The sequence below is a fragment of the Hypanus sabinus genome, chromosome 9 (genome assembly GCF_030144855.1).
Source record: "Hypanus sabinus isolate sHypSab1 chromosome 9, sHypSab1.hap1, whole genome shotgun sequence".
Lineage (NCBI taxonomy): Eukaryota > Metazoa > Chordata > Chondrichthyes > Myliobatiformes > Dasyatidae > Hypanus > Hypanus sabinus.
In genome coordinates, this window is record NC_082714.1 from 37552619 (window position 1) to 37568745 (window position 16127).

The 16127-nt window shown below is 45.2% G+C and overlaps 1 protein-coding gene across 2 annotated transcripts in view; it reads left to right on the forward strand.

Moving 5' to 3' along the window:
* sdk1a (sidekick cell adhesion molecule 1a) overlaps positions 1-16127 on the forward strand; it is a 781818-nt gene that overhangs the window by 479833 nt on the left and 285858 nt on the right. For both annotated transcript variants that reach the window (XM_059979483.1, XM_059979484.1), the window contains exons 7-9: positions 7965-8155; positions 8651-8734; positions 12641-12835. In XM_059979483.1, coding sequence (XP_059835466.1) covers positions 7965-8155; positions 8651-8734; positions 12641-12835 — 470 coding nt within the window. The remainder of the gene's footprint in view (positions 1-7964; positions 8156-8650; positions 8735-12640; positions 12836-16127) is intronic.

A 16127-nucleotide genomic window follows, 5' to 3' on the forward strand; every position in this document is an offset into this window, starting at 1 on the left:
CTAGCAAATGCCAAGGTTAGCTTAGTTGAATTATGATGCACATTCCTTAGTAATTTCTTGTGGTTATAATTAAAACATAGGTGCTCCTGTAATATTGCCAGCCTCATACCAGTACCCAAAGGTGAGACAGAAATTGGAATATCCACTTGTAGAATGAAACTTTGCCTGGTAGCGTGGAACACTGAGATGCACGCTCTGAGTGGTGCTTTAACAAGCAGGTGCCTTTCAGGATTGTTTAATGTCATTTCCAGTACACAAGTGTGAAAGGGAACAGAATAATTGCCACTCTGGATCTGATGCAGCCCAAAAAATAAGATAAAGAGCACAATAATAAAACTGCATTAAATATAACTACATTAGAAAGCTAGGCACATGAGTGTCTTATATAAGATAACTCTGACAGGAAATGATAAAGTAATGATGGTAGTGGGGGAGGGAAGGTTTGTGGGTGGAGTGTTGAGCAGCCTTACTACTTGTGGGAAAGTAGCTATTTTTGATTCTGATGGCCCTGCTATTGAGGTATGTAGCCTCCTCCCTAAATAGAGTGGGTCAAACAGTCCATGAGCAGGGTAGGTGAGATCCTTCGTGATACTGCTGGCCTTTTTCCAGCACCTCTCTGTCCTTGCCAGCAGATAGGCTAGTGCCAGTGATGTGTTCAAGTAAAGTAAAGTCACTTTTATTGTCATTTCGACCATAACTGCTGGTACAGTACTGTGTTGACCCACTTTCTGCGCAGGCGAACCGGCTCACAAATAGCCAGCGCGCGGGGAGAGACTTTGGTAATGCACCTCTGACGTTTTCTCCGCATGGAGAGGGCGGGCGCTAGGGATTAAATGCCAGCACTGCCAAGTTTGAATAAACTAGTCTCGAAACGACTTATCGACTGCGAGTTGTTGTCTCTAGCTCTGTGTGTAGTACATCGCTACATTGGTGACCCCAATGGTCCAAACAGGATTTGGACCAAAGATGACCGACTCTTCATCTGTTCACGCAGTTTCGCTAAAACTGCCGTCTTTCTGGACGCTGCGATCACGCGTGTGGTTTAGCCAAGCAGAAGCCCAGTTCCAGATTCGGCAGATATCCTCTGATTCCACGCATTACTACCATGTGGTGAGCGCCCTTGACCAGGAGACGACTGCCCAGGTGGCAGATTTCATACAGTCGTTCCTGGAAGAAAGCAAATATGAAGCATTCAAAGCGCTGCTCATTGGGACCCTTGGCCTCTCACGGCATGAGCGGGGTGCCCGCCTGCTTCACCTGGACGGTTTGGTAGACAGACTGCCGTCAGCATTGATGAACGAGATGCTGGCCCTGGCTGATGGACACAAGCCCTGCCTCATGTTCGAGCAAGCGTTCTTAGAGCAACTGCCCAAGGACATACATCTGCTGCTGGCCGACGCAGATTTCAGCGACCTCTGGAAGGTGGCGGCCCGGGCAGACATGCTGTGGAAAGCCAAGAAGGAGAGCGTGGCGTCCATCGGTCAGATTACCAGGCCACGCACCCAACAGCAGACCAGACCAGACCAGGCCCGGCAGGCGGATGCACTCAACACAGAGGCAGGAGTGAGGAGGACAGTGAACAGTGGTGTTTCTAGCACCAGCAGTGGGGCACAGAAGCCCGCTGTTGTCACCCGCCCTGCAAGGGCCAGGGCCAGGGCCAGCAGCCGCTAATGACGATGGCGGCTGGCCACCAGGACAGTCTCTTGTACGTCTGGCACAAACAGTCGGGACACCGCTTCTTGGTCGACACCGGAGCGGAAATCAGCATCTGGCCCCCGACAGGGTACAACACCCGCAACAGGAAGCCAGGACCCATCCTGAGGGCCACAAACGGCAGCACGATACGGACCTACGGCACCTGCACAGTGCAGCTGCAGTTCTGCGCCAGCCAGTTCACGTGGGACTTCACACTGGCCGCGGTGGCCCAACCACTCCTGGGGGCAGACTTCTTGCGAGCTCACAGCCTGCTGGTCGACTTGCAAGGGAAAAGACTGGTACATGCTGAGACTTTACAGATGTTCTCCCTGGGTGAAGCCAAGTTGCCAGCCCCACACCTGGACTCCATCACGCTGTCGGACAACGATTTCACCAGAATCCTGGCAGACTTTCCATCGATTCTGGCACCGCAGTTCACGGCAGCCATGCCCAGACACGGGGTACAGCACCACATCCCGACCCAGGGACCACCCCTCCATGCCCACGCACGAAGGCTCCCCCCGGAAAAGCTCCACCTGGCGAAGGAGGAGTTCAAGAGGATGGAGGAGTTGGAGACCATACGGAGGTCCGACAGCCCATGGGCCTCCCCCCTGGACATGGTGCCCAAAGCAGCCGGGGGTTGGAGACCATGTGGCGACTATCGCAAACTGAACGTGGCTACAACTCCAGACCACTATCCCGTGCCGCACATACAGGACTTCGTAGCAAACCCGCATGGGGCAAGGATCTTTTCCAAAGTAGACCTCGTCCGGGGATACCATCAAATCCCGGTGAACCCTGAAGACATCCCCAAGGCAGCACTCATCACCCCGTTCGGCCTGTTCGGGTTCCTTCGAATGCTGTTCGGCCTGAAGAATGCTGCACGGACGTTCCAGTGGCTAATGGATGCGATGTGACGTGACCTGGACTTTGCGTTCATCTATTTGGACGACATCCTTATAGCCAGCAGTAGTCGCCAGGAGAATCTGTCCCACCTCCGCCAGCTCTACTCCCACCTGAGTGATTTCAGCCTCACGATCAACCCGGCCAAATGCCAGTTTGGTCTCGATACCATCGACTTCCTGGGCCACAGGGTTACCAAAGATGGGGCAACACCTCTGCCTGCCAAGGTAGACGCGATCCGCCACTTTGCCCGGCCCAACACGGTCAAAGGCCTGCAGGAGTTTGTTGGTATGGTGAACTTCTACCACCATTTCCTCCCCTCAACAGCCCGTATCATGCGCCCTTTGTACACCCTGATGTCGGGTAAAGGCAAAGACATTACTTGGGACGAGGAGGCCACAGTCGCTTTCATTAAGGCCACGGAAGCCTTGGCGGATGCCGCGATGCTGGTGCACCCCAGAACGGACGTTCCAATCACACTCATGGTGGATGCATCCGACACAGCAGTCAGTGGGGCGCTGGCAACCCCTGGCATTCTTCAGCAAGCACCTACGACCACCCGAGCTCAAGGACAGTGCTTTCGACTGGGAGCTGTTGGCACTGTATCTGGCAATCCGGCATTTCAGGTACTTCTTAGAAGGCAGGCCGTTCACCGCGTTCACGGACCACAAACCGTTGACCCTCGCGTTCACGAAGGTGAATGATCCCTGGTCGGCTCGCCAGCAATGACATCTGTCCTACATCTCCGAGAACACGACGGACATCCAGCATGTCTCGGGAAAAGACAACATCATGGCGGACACACACTCCAGACCAGCTGTCCAGGCCCTGTCCCTGGGGGTGGACTATGCAGCAGTGGCGGAGGCACAGCAGGCAGACGATGAGATGCCCAGCTACAGGACCACAGTCTCGGGTTTGCAGCTGTAAGACTTTCTCGTAGGCCCAGGTGAGAAGACCCTCCTGTGCGACGTGGCTACCGGCCAACCTCGCCCCATCGTCCCGGCAGCCTGGAGGCAGCGAGTTTTTGACTCCATACATGGTTTGTCTATCAGGACAACCGTCCGGCTGGTCTCCAGCAGGTTCGCATGGCACAGACTTCGCAAGCAGGTCAGTGAATGGGCCAGAACGTGCGCGCAGTGCCAAACAGCCAAGGTGCAGCGGCACACTAAAGCCCCGCCGCAGCAGTTCGAACCCCCCCACCAGAGGTTCGACCACATTCATGTGGATATCGTGGGCCCCCTACCAGTGTCCCGAGGAGCGCAGTACCTCCTAACTATGGTAGACTGGTTCACGAGGTGGCCAGAGGCGGTCCCGCTCACCGACACATCTACCGATTCCTGTGCCTGAGCTCTGATTGCAACCTGGGTAGCATGCTTCGGGGTACTGGCCCACATTACCTCCGACAGGCGCCCAGTTCACCTCCAGCCTGTGGTCGGCTGTGGCCAGCCTTTTGGGAACACAGCTACACCACACAACTGCCTACCACCCAGGATCAACGGACTAGTGGAACGCTTCCACCATCACTTGAAGTCAGCTCTCATGGCCTGCCTGAGAGGACCTAATTGGGTGGACGAACTTCCCTGGGTCCTGCTTGGAATTCACACAGCACCCAAAGAGGATCTGCACGCCTCGTCGGCCGAGTTGGTGTACGGCGCACCCCTGGCTGTCCCAGGAGAGTTCATACCAGCCCCAAGGGGGCAAGAGGAAGAACCCGCAGCAGTCCTGGACAGACTTTGCGAAAGGCTCGGCAACCTGGCTCCTGTACCCACTTCACAGCACGGACAGATCCCGATCTGCGTACCCAAAGACCTGCAGAACTGTAAGTTTGTATTTGTACGAAGGTACGCACACCGGGCACCGCTACAGCGGCCGTACGAGGGGCCGTTCAAGGTGATCAACAACAACGGGTCCGCGTACATTCTGGACATTGGGGGGAAAGAGGAGGTTTTCACGGTGGACTGACTCAAACCAGCCCATGTGGACTTGGTGCAGCCGGTCGAAGTTCAGGCACCGTGGCGCAGAGGCAGACCTCCCAAACAGAGGCTGATCCAGACTGTGGACATTGGGGGGTGTATCGCCAATTCTGGGGGCAGGTTATGTGGCAACCCACTTTCTGCGCAGGCGAACTGGCTCACAAATAGCCAGCGTGCGGGGGGAGTCTTTGGTAATGCACCTCTGATGTCATTTCCACCCAGAGAGGGCGAGTGCTTGGGATTAAATACCAGCACTGCGAGGTTTGAATAAACTAGTCTCGAAATGACTTACCGACTGCGTGTTGTTGTCTCTAGCTCTGTATGTAGTGCATCGCTACAGTACATAGTAATAATGAGACAACGCTTTTCAGGACCGTGGTGTTACATGACACAGTACAGGCAGTCCCCGGGTTACGTACGAGTTCCGTTTCTGAGTCCGTCTTTAAGTCGGATTTGTACGGAAGTCGGAACAAGTACATCCGGTATTATTTAGTGTCAGTTAATCTAACATTTGTCTTAGTGTATACTATATATTTAACCTTTCTATGCATATAAAACACTTAAGAAACGTATGTATTCCAATAATTAAATCACTGAGTTGCTTAGTAATAATTATAACTTTCATCGGGGCAGCGCCTTTCAAATGCTCCATTATTCTCACTTTATCCGTTATCCTTTAAAATTGTTACGATTGTTGACTGACTGTAGCCTAACGTTTTTTTCCAATGACTGATGGCGTTTCACCTATAAAGGGGGTTTCTTCTTTTTTCTTTGTTACTGTGTATGTAATCAAAAGGGCTTCTTTGTTTTGTTAACTAGCAGGAATGCTAATTTACTGATAACGAGAATAGTATTCCTTTGTAAACCAAATGGGGATTAATGTTCTTTCCTCTAAGCTTTTGTTGACGGGCTTTTGGGCAGATCGGCGCGAGGGGATCGAGAGAGAGGACGCAATGCTGTAAGCTGGGCGAGGAACGGACCCCAAGCGGGGATCCGAGGCCAGGAGGTACTCCGAGGAGGGGGGATGAAGCTAGATGTGCTTGGTTGACCACTCAGAGGGTCCTGAGCTGCGAGCCGAGGAGTTCGGAGGGGATCGAATGGTGGCCAGAAGACTTCAGTAATTGAGCTCCAACGGTTGTGCATGAAGTGGTTTGGAAAGTTTGGCGCCTTTTCTTTATTTTTTCTCTTCATATATACTGTATCGTTATTAATCACTTGGTTATAGTAACCTTTATAAATTGTACTCATTTAATCGCTTATGGTGTACTGTCTTTTTTGGGCGAGACGGGGACATCACACAGCATCCACACCAGCTGATTACCCAGTTTGGTGGGGCCGAAGGCTGCTCCCCCTAGACGAGAATGAGCTGAGCGAGTCTGAGGCGACCCAGGGGGTTACACACCTCTTTCCAAACACTTTATTATTTCCACTTTATTTTCAATCGCGACCGCTTCCTGGGAATGGAACAGAAACACTGCAGGCAGCGGGTCCTGAGCTCCGCTGGATCCCGAGGTCCGCTGGGTCCTAAGGACCACTGCATTGAGACAGGCTAAATGGGACAAGTCGGGGCTGTGCTGGGTTTGGGTATTTGATCATCCATGATATTCCGTGTGGGATTTTAAACTGGAGGTGGCAGTGTTTTTTTTACGAGGTTGAGTTGTGAGCTCGACATCAATCCAGCACGGATGATACAGGAGTCAGTGGATTGACATCAACCCGGCACAGGAATGGTCTGTCACTGGATCGAACTCGGGAAACTCCATTCTGATCTCACTGCGCTCCCAGCCGACCGGAACGGTGGGGGTGGTGGGTGGGGTCAGGGTGAATCTTACTAAGAAAAATTTAAGCCAAATTCAAAATCAAACAGTCAAGACAGCGTCAACAGCAACGACTTAAAATGGAGGACGGCGTTCTCCTTCCTCAGTTTGTAAGTACGAGTCGTCCGTAAGTCGGACATTCGTAACTTGGGGACTACCTGTACGAAAACTAGACTGAACTACACAAAAAAACAACGCAGAGAAAGTTGAAGGCCTATAGCAGAATAACAGTATAATAGAGATTCCTTGTTAGGAAAAAATAGGACACATCCTGTGCCCATGCACCAGCACTTCTGTCAGACATATCTGCATTCCCCTGAGATCTGGCATTGGTAGGGAATTAACTCAGGTTGAAGATCTTCCATTTCGCAGGTGATGTTGCTGGCGAGGTCTCTAACTACTGCAAGTTTTCCATCTCTGGTTTAAGCCTAATGTGTATTAGCCATCCCATTAAAAAACAGGAGGAAGATGGCTACTGCCAGAAAAACAAAGAGATCTTTCTATTATTTAATTCAGTCAGTTTAATTGTCCTTAATTTTTAAAAGTGAGAATGTTGTTCTCCCTCCTGAAGCTGGGGAGAGTCATCAACTAACAAAATATTTTTGTGAGTGCCGCTGAGACAGACTCTGTACTTGACTCTGCTGCATGGGTTCTATGCTGATAAGCTGGATACAGCCTCACAGAGCAACACCAGTATTAGCTACTTATAAAATATAGACTTGATTCTTTCAATCCATTTTCTATATTAATTTTATTTTCTCTAAGACATTAATCTTTGGATGAAAATGACCTACTTTGGTTGAATTGCCCAAATTTTGTTGGGATCGTACTTGTACTCCATTACTGAGATGTTTTTCCTCAGTTTTAGGTTCAAAGTAATGTTGTTCTGTCAGGTTCTGGAAGTGCAGGTTGGAGGAGACATCTGTGACTTTAATGAGCAATAAACTAGTGAAGTGTATTCTTCAACTCCAGGGGATTTGGACATTGAGAAAGAAATGGGAAGGTCTGAGAAGGAAGTGACTTGAAAAGGATCAAGTCAAGAAGTGAAAGAGAAAGAAAGAGGGAAAATTATTAAAAGGAAGAGGCAGAAGCAAAGTTTCAGAAAGAAAATCAGCTCTTGAACAACGCTTACGTGCAGTTTGAAATCACCCAATTAAGTTGTTCCTCTTCTGGATTTAAGAGGTTTAGGGACATTATAGGATCATAAATCTAATCATAAAATGGATGCTTATTAAGTTCCAGTCCTAATTTTCCACACTATTTAATGAGTGATTAATGTGTAAATGCAGCAGTTTAGTAAAATTCATAGTGTACTGGAGAGTTGAATTTTGTTAAGAGTACGAAAAGAGTACAAATCATCCAATAACTTGTGATTTGCAATTCAAGGCTATCTTTATTTGCCTACGAGATGCTGGACAACATGCATGTTAAATTGTGGTTGAACGCCATTAAATGCTCCATTATTCTTGGCAACCAAGTCTGATCTAATTCATTTACAGCTCACTTCCTCACGTCAATTTAGTAAAATTGACTGGTCATTGAATGTTAATGTATGAATTAATGTCCTTTCCAACAGGCCTTTGGATAGACTGAATATTACCTGGAAACAAAATGGTGTGATACTGAAAAGTGGGATCAATGTTTTTGGAAGACGTTTGATGATCTTGAATCCAACCTCAACCAGTGCTGGAAAGTATGAGTGTGAGGCCACCCTGCAGAGCAGCAGTGTTCCACCTGTCCGTGCTTATGCCTATGTGTCCATTATAGGTAATAACTCTGAGCTTAATCCTCTGCAGTTGAAAGGGGGATAATTATTCACAGCATTAACACTTTATTGATAACATTGACTTTATAATGTTGACTGATGAGAACTAAAGCCAAGACTTTAAAAACAGGGTTCTTCCAAAGCAAATGAAAAATTTTGTTTCCTGGTGCACCAGTCCAGTTAAAATCTTTTAAAGATGTGAAACCAGCAAAGATAATTGTGAAAGTAATTCTTTTCCTGTATTTTGGGATGAGTTTGGAAGGTTTCCTTTAAGTACCAGTTCTTATATAGTCTTAAGTTAGATCACTGTTGGCGTTGTTGAAGGGTACCCAGTGCCCCATATCCTAGAGAGCTCCTTTGAAGTTATTTTTGACTTGTGGATTATAACAAGGGACCATATCTAGGGAATATTATAAATATACTGAATTTTAAAATTTGAAATATACTTGGATATAGTTTTTGTTTATCTATTTAATATCATCATTTTTCTTCTGCAGAACCACCATATTTCACTGAAGAGCCCAACAGATGGATTCAGGGTGAAGTAGATAAAACTGTTGATATCCCGTGTCGGGCTATGGGTGAGTGTTAATGAAAGACTAAAATGTCCCACCCATTTTTGTAATTGATTATTTCTGCAAATGGTTTAGAGGGGAAGAGTATTGGCCGGGGTGTATTTGATATCCAAGAAAGCCTTCGCAGATATACTGGTTTTTATATGCATTTAAAGTTGAGTCCCATTGCCTGTCAGTTGTTGCCATGTTGGAGCCCTGGAATTAATGGTTAGAACTGGTCAAAAAATGGGCCATGAGAGATTTGCCATATGCTTACCAAAGTTGTGATCTTCCAGTCAAGCGGTTTGGCATGAAACACACTCTCTTCTGAATAATTAAAGCAAATTTCTGTTTATTTGAAATAAAATATTCCTTTTTAAACATTATGTTGAACTGTAAAAGAGCACTTACATTACTCAAAATTACGATGTGGATACTCACGGAGAGTTTGGATTTATTTTTCTTCATTAGTTAGTTAGATTAGAGGTTATGAAAATACAGGAAATGTCTTTTCTCTGTTTGTGTACCTCTACTATTTACTCCGATGCTGTGTGTTACTGAAATAATTGCAGATGCTGGAAATGTGTAATAAAAACAGAAAGCCTTAGAAATATTTGGAGGTATAGCGATCAGTTAGGATAATGAAATAAAAACATAATCTTACCAAATGGTGGAAACAGCCTGAGGGGCTATATCGTTTACTCAAGCTATTTCGAAGGTTCTTACTTTAATTATGTTTAGAAGAAGGCAGTCAAATCAATAGTGTTGATCATTAATGGATCTTTCTTTTAGGAAAATGATTCTTGTGTCTGGATTTCAAAACAAGTGCTTTCATCAAATTTTTATTGAATAATTCTTTAAATTAGATGGCAAAAGAAAGACTTGCATTGATAAAACAATGTTCATTATTATGGGTATTCCTGAAGAAATAATAGGAAATGCAGCAGTCAAACTTGCTTTGTTCACTTAATGGGGGCAATGCTGGCAGGACTGGCACCTGCAATAGATTTCAAAATTGGTCGCTAGCTAGGCTGTTTCAGGGATAATTAGGAACTATGTTGAGTGTGGTAACACATAACCAAACTTGGTGATGCCAATAGAGCAATTCTGTTAATAAGAATCCAGTAGTTTTCCAGTGAATGTTAAGACACTAACTTACTTTTCCCAAATGTTATGTGCATTTATGTTTTCAAATTACTTGAATTTAAAAGCTTTAGTTGCTCAGGAAGGAATTGAACCGACCGTATGTCTGAGCTTAGCAATTGAAACATCTGTAAGTTAGTGCAGTGAATTAACCACCATGCTGCTTTACCCAATTACACACAGTGTATTCACACAAACAGCAAATATAATAACCAGCTAATCAGTTTTACTGATGTTGACTGAAGTTTAAATATTGGCTATGCATCAAGGATAATTGTCCAGCTTCTCTGAGCCATAATATTTAATGTTCTTCTGCGAAGACAAGTGTGCCCTTCAGTTAACATCACATCTGAAATGCAATGCCTCTATTGCGGTAACTTTCTTTCAGCACTGGACTGGAATGCCAATCTGTATTTTTAGTATACAATCCTTTGTAGTGAGACTGGAATGTTAAACCTTGCAAATATGTTTTTAAAAAGAAGTACAAATGCTTGTCTGGAATCGTAGAAATAATTTCATTGAAAATAATTTGTCATTCAGACTTCAGATCCTAAAGAGTCCTGTCTAATATTTGTCATGGTGTAAATGTCATCACTTGCCATGGTCCATTGATCCACATGGGATGTCGGCTTTAATCCTAGTCAAAACGCTCTCTGTGACAGCGCAGCAGTTAGTACTGCTGCCTCACATTTCCAGTGACCCCAGTTCAACCCTGACCCCCGGGTCCTGTTTGTGGCGTGTATGACTATTTCTCATGGAACGGGATGCTCTATTTTTCCGAAGGCGCGTGTGTGCCTTGAGTTAGTTTGAGACGCGCAAAGGTATGGATTAATTGGCTGCTTTAAATTGTGTAGGTGGATGGCACAATTTAAGTTCCTCACGTTTATGGACAAAATGCTGGAGGAGCTCAGCAGGCCAGGCAGCATCCCTGATAAAAAGTACGGATGACTTTTCAGGCCGAACCCCTTCAGCAGCACTGCAGAAAAAAACCTGAGGAGTAGATTTTAAAACGGGGGAGGGGAGAGAGAAGCACCAGGTGATAGGTGAGACCTGGAGGGGGAGGGATGAAGTAAAGAGCTGGGAAGTTGATCGGTGAAAGAGACAGAAGGCCATGGAAGAAAGAAAAAGGGGGAGGGGGCATCAGAGTGAGGAGATGGGCGGGCAAGGAGCTGAGGTGAGAGAGGGAAAAGGGGATGGGAAATGGAGAAGAAGGTTGGGTTTGGGGGGCATTACCAGAAGTTTGAGATATTGACATTCATGCCATCAGGTTAGAGGCTCCCCAGATGGAGGTGTTGTTCCTCCAACCTTCCACCACCTCCACTGGGATCCCCATCACCAAGCACATATTCTACACCACCCCCCCCCAACCACCCCTCTTTCTGCAGGTATCGCTCACTATGCAACTCCCTTGTCAATTTGTCCCTCCCCACTGATCTCCTCCTGGCACTTATCCTTGCAAGCAGAACAAGTGCTACACCTGCCCCTACCCCTCACTACCATCAGGGCCATAAACAGTCCTTGCAGGTGAGGCAACACTTCACCTGTGCGTCTCTCGGGATCACTTACTGTGTTCGGTGCAGTCGGTGTGGTACCCTGTACATCAGAGAGACCTGACTCAGATAGGGAGACCACTTGGCCGAGCATCTACAATCCAGAACAAGCAGGATCTCCCAGTGGCCTCCCATTTTACTTACACTTCCCATTCTCATTCTGATATGTCCAGCCATGGCCACCTCCACTATCGTGATGAGGCCACACAAGGTTGGAGGAGCAACACCTTATGTACCATTTGGGTAGCCCCAACCTGAACACTGATTTCTCAAACTTCTGGTAATGCCCACCCCCCCCCCACCTCCTCTCCTTCACCATTTCCCACCCCCTTTTGCCTCTCTCACCTTATCTCGTGGCCTGTCCACCGCCTCCTTCTGGTGCTCCTCCCCCTCTTCTTTCTTCCACTGCCTTCTGTCTCTTTCTCCAATCAACTTCCCAGCTCTTTACCTCATTCTTCCCCCGCCAGGTTTCACGTATTACCTAGTAAACACAAAGTACACTGCAGATACTATGGTCAAATCAACACATACAAACCAGCTGGAGGAACTCAGCAAGTCAGGCAGCATCCGTGGAAACGACAAAGGGTCTCGGCTGGAAACGTTGACTGCTCGTTTCCATGGATGCTGCCCGAACTGCTGAGTTCCTCCAGCTGGTTTGTATGTGTTGATCTGACCTATCACCTAGTGGTTCTGTCTGCCCTCCCCCACCTTTTAAACCTGCTCCTCAGCTTTTCTCATCCAGTCCCGAAGGGTTTTGGCCCGAAACCTCAACTGTGCTTTTTTTCCATGGATGCTGCCTGGCCTGCTGAGTTCCTCCAGCATTTTGTGTGTATTGCCCGGATTTCCAGCATCTGCAGATTTTGATTTCAAGAAGGAGCTAGATAGGTATCTTATGGATAGGGGAATCATGGGATATGGGGACAAGGCAGGAACCGGGTATTGATAGCAGATGATCAGCCATGATCTCAAGATGGAGGTGCAGGCTTGAAGGGCCGAATGGTCTACTTCTGCACCTATTGTCTACTGTCTATTGTCTATTTTCTCTTGTTTGTCCTTTCTGGTTATAATTAGTAAGTTCCCACAAGACATTTGTCTATGTAGTTATGATGATTGAAAAATACCAATATTTTTCATTACAGTTTATTGTTATTTAAAAACTTGAAATATTGTCATGGGTCTATTGCTTCATGCTTCAAAGACATCACTTGCATTGTGTGGTTTAATTTTTCATTATGCACAGGTATTCCTTTACCCAGTCTTGAGTGGTACAAAGATTCAGTTCCAGTAGTCACGTTGAACAACAGCAGATACAAGGAGATGGTAAGCGGGACCTTGCAGATCCAGAGGCTGGTCCCTGAAGATTCTGGAATATTCCAGTGCTTTGCACGGAATGAAGCAGGAGATATTCAAATACCTTCCTATCTCACCGTTACCAGTAAGTATCCGTCTGCTTTTTTTATATAGGAAATCAGGCTTGCCACCAAACATTTGAACTAAAGAAAAGTTAGAGCAGTCGAACAGGTCTAACAGCAATGTAATAATGAAGTTAACACATCATTATTTCATTTGCTGAGGCATGCAAATTATTTGCTTCCTACCATCTCATTAGCAGTTCTTACTGAGGCATGGCACTTCCATCACAGCTGTATTGTAATCCAATGTCCAAAATTAATAGTTTCAATTTCTTCCTGGAATGCTATAAACAAACAGCTATTCCATTTATTTGAGGCTAAGCATACATTTATAAAAGTCTGTGTTAACGTTTATCAAAGAAACTGAATTACACAATGAACTCTCAGGAGATAAATGTGTTAACTCCTTAAATACCTCTTGCATGTGTGGGCATAAAAACAGTTGATCCTGTTTGGTGGGATTAGTTCCAGGAATGTTTACATGCTTAAATCTGTAGTTTAAACAGGCTTAAGTGCTTTTATTCTGAAACACTCAAAAACTCTTGCTATTAACAGATGTGACTTTATCTGATTGTACTTCATTAGTAGCAGTTTATTTTGCAGTTTCTTCAATAATAAGGATTTGTTGCAGACTGCTTTCCATTTTATATGAGTTCTTTGCTCAATTTATCTCCAGTTCCAGAAATGAAGCTTACCAAATATTTAAAGGCCTAAATAGAATGAACAGGGACAGAATGTTCTCAGTTACTGGGGGAGTCTGGGAACAGAGGGCAGAGCCTCAGAATAGAAGGATAACCATTTTGAATAGAGATTAAGGGGAATTCCTTTCGCCAATTGAAAAGCCTTGAGAATTACATTAAGGTTGAAATTGTTGGCTTGAGCAGCTTAATTTCACCAGTAGTTCCAAGATTAAAAGAACATATCAAGATGCAGTAGACATGAAGAGGAGAGGGTAGTACAGACTTGATAAGGTGAAGGCACAGATAAAGAACTGGGTGTTAGCTGACTTTACAGCACTGGGAGGAATAGAACAACATGGAGCAGTTGTGAGAGAAGACTTCAAAGAATAAGGCTTAGTGACTGAAAGATCACCCTCAGATAATGACACAAAAGGAATCAAGACCATCCTGCAAATCCGTAGTCAGGGGAGCTGGAACATGTGGCTAGTCACGAGCAGTCCAAGTGCTTTGTGAGAGGTTGTGGGAAGACATAAATGTGGGGATTTTAAAATCAATTTGTTGGGAAACGGATAGGCATCAGGACTTGGCAATGATTTTTGTGCGTGAGGAAGGTTAGATGCCCAGGTTCTGAATTAATTGAAGTTTGAAAGGCTGACAAAGCAATGTTCATAAGTGCTTGTCGATTAAGAAATTATAGATTAAGGGATCAGTGGAAATGCAGGAACACACTGCTCTGAAGAAAGAATGAAATTTGCCAATGAATTGTTTTTTTGGTTAAAAGAAACTCAGATCAGAACAAGATTTAATATCACCAACATAGGTTGTGAAATCTGTTAACTTCATGGCAGCAGTGTAATGAAGTATATGATAAATAAATATGGAGAGAAAAAAGCTGAGTTACATTAAGTATATATGTGTCTATTAAATAGTTGAGTTAAATAGGTCGTGTAAAATAACAGAAATAACAATAGTAGTGAGGTAGTGTTCATGAGTTCAATGTCCATTTAGAAATCGATGGTAGAGGGAAAGAAGCTTTTCCTGAATCGCTGAGTGTGTGCCTTCAGGCTTTTGTACCACCTTCCCATCAGTAACATGTGAAGAGGGCATGTCCTGGGTAGTGGGGATCCTTAATGATGGATGCTGACTTCCTAAGGCACGGCTCCTTGAAGATGTCTTAAGATACTACCATCATAAAGCTGACTAATTTTACAAGTTTCTGCAGCTTATTTTGATCTTGTGCAATAGCCACCCCCCCCCCCACTCCACCCCATAGCAGTTGGTGATGCACCCAGTCAGAATGTTCTCCATGGTACATTTGTAAAAGATCTCAAATGTTTTAGTTAACAAACCAAATCTCATCAAACTCTGAATGAAATATAGCCATTATCTTTCCTTCTGCTTCAATATGTTGTGTCCAATTAGGTCTTCGGAGATATTGACACCCTGGAACTTGAAATTGTTAATTCTTTCCTGTTCTGATCCCTCTGGGGGTTGGTTTGTGTTCCCTTGTCTTACATTTCCTGAAGTCCACAATCATCTCTTTTTTTTTGTTGATGTTGAGTGCAAGGTTGTTGCTGTGACATCACTCAACTGACTGGTATATTGAATTTTGAATTGAATTGAATTTTGGTTTATTGTCATTTAGAAACCACAACTGCATTGCAGTTAAAAGATGAAACAATGTTCCTCCAGAATGATATCACAAAAGCACACAACAAAACAGACCACACCAGAAAATCCACATAACGTTTGGCAATCCCCAAATCCAGAGTACGGAGAGGCTGCTGCGTATTAATATGGCGCTACCATCTTAGCTCATTTCCCTGGAAAGGAGCTCCAAATCCACCAGACAAAACAAGACTACCCAGACATATCTTGCTCCTGCACACCTTCTTATCACCATCTGAGATTCTGCCAACAAAGGTTGCATCAACAGCAAATTTATGGATGCTGTTTGAGCTATGCCTAGCCACACAGTCATGGGTGTGGAGAGAGTAGGGCAGTAGGCTAAGCACATATCCCTGTGAAGTGCCAGTATTAATTGTCAGCGAAGTGGAGCTGTTATTTCCAATCAGCGGAGATTGTGGTCTTCCGGTATCAAAGTGGATCAGATATGTTCACCTAATCAACTTAGGCATGTATGGGCATGAGAAGATCGATATGGCCAGATCCAGTGTCAAAAAAAGGGGCTGGAAATGCCATAAAATTGGCTTTTATTTTGTTTGATATTAACTGAATAAAAGTTGGCTTGTACTAGAATATTTGCTGGAGATCTCATAAGACGTGACATTTTAACACTAACTAAAGTGCATGTTTGAGCATATGGGGTGATTAATTAGGATAAATAGGATCTGGAACAATAGAGAAGAAGTCCAGAAGAGTAGAACAGGTTTCAAAAAAGATCAAAGGCGGTATGAAGGACAAGGAAGAGTATAGGAAGTCTTAGTTTCATAAGCTATCAGTGGCATTGACAAAGACAACTGTGAGGTTGTGAGCAAATTGAAATAAGATGCTCAGTAAATTCCTAGAAAGATGAATATGAAGCTGAGTATTCAAAGCACACTTAACAATAAAGTAAAACTGAGCACAAAGAGATCGTGGTCCGAGAAATCAAATGTAGCCAGTTTTAATGATG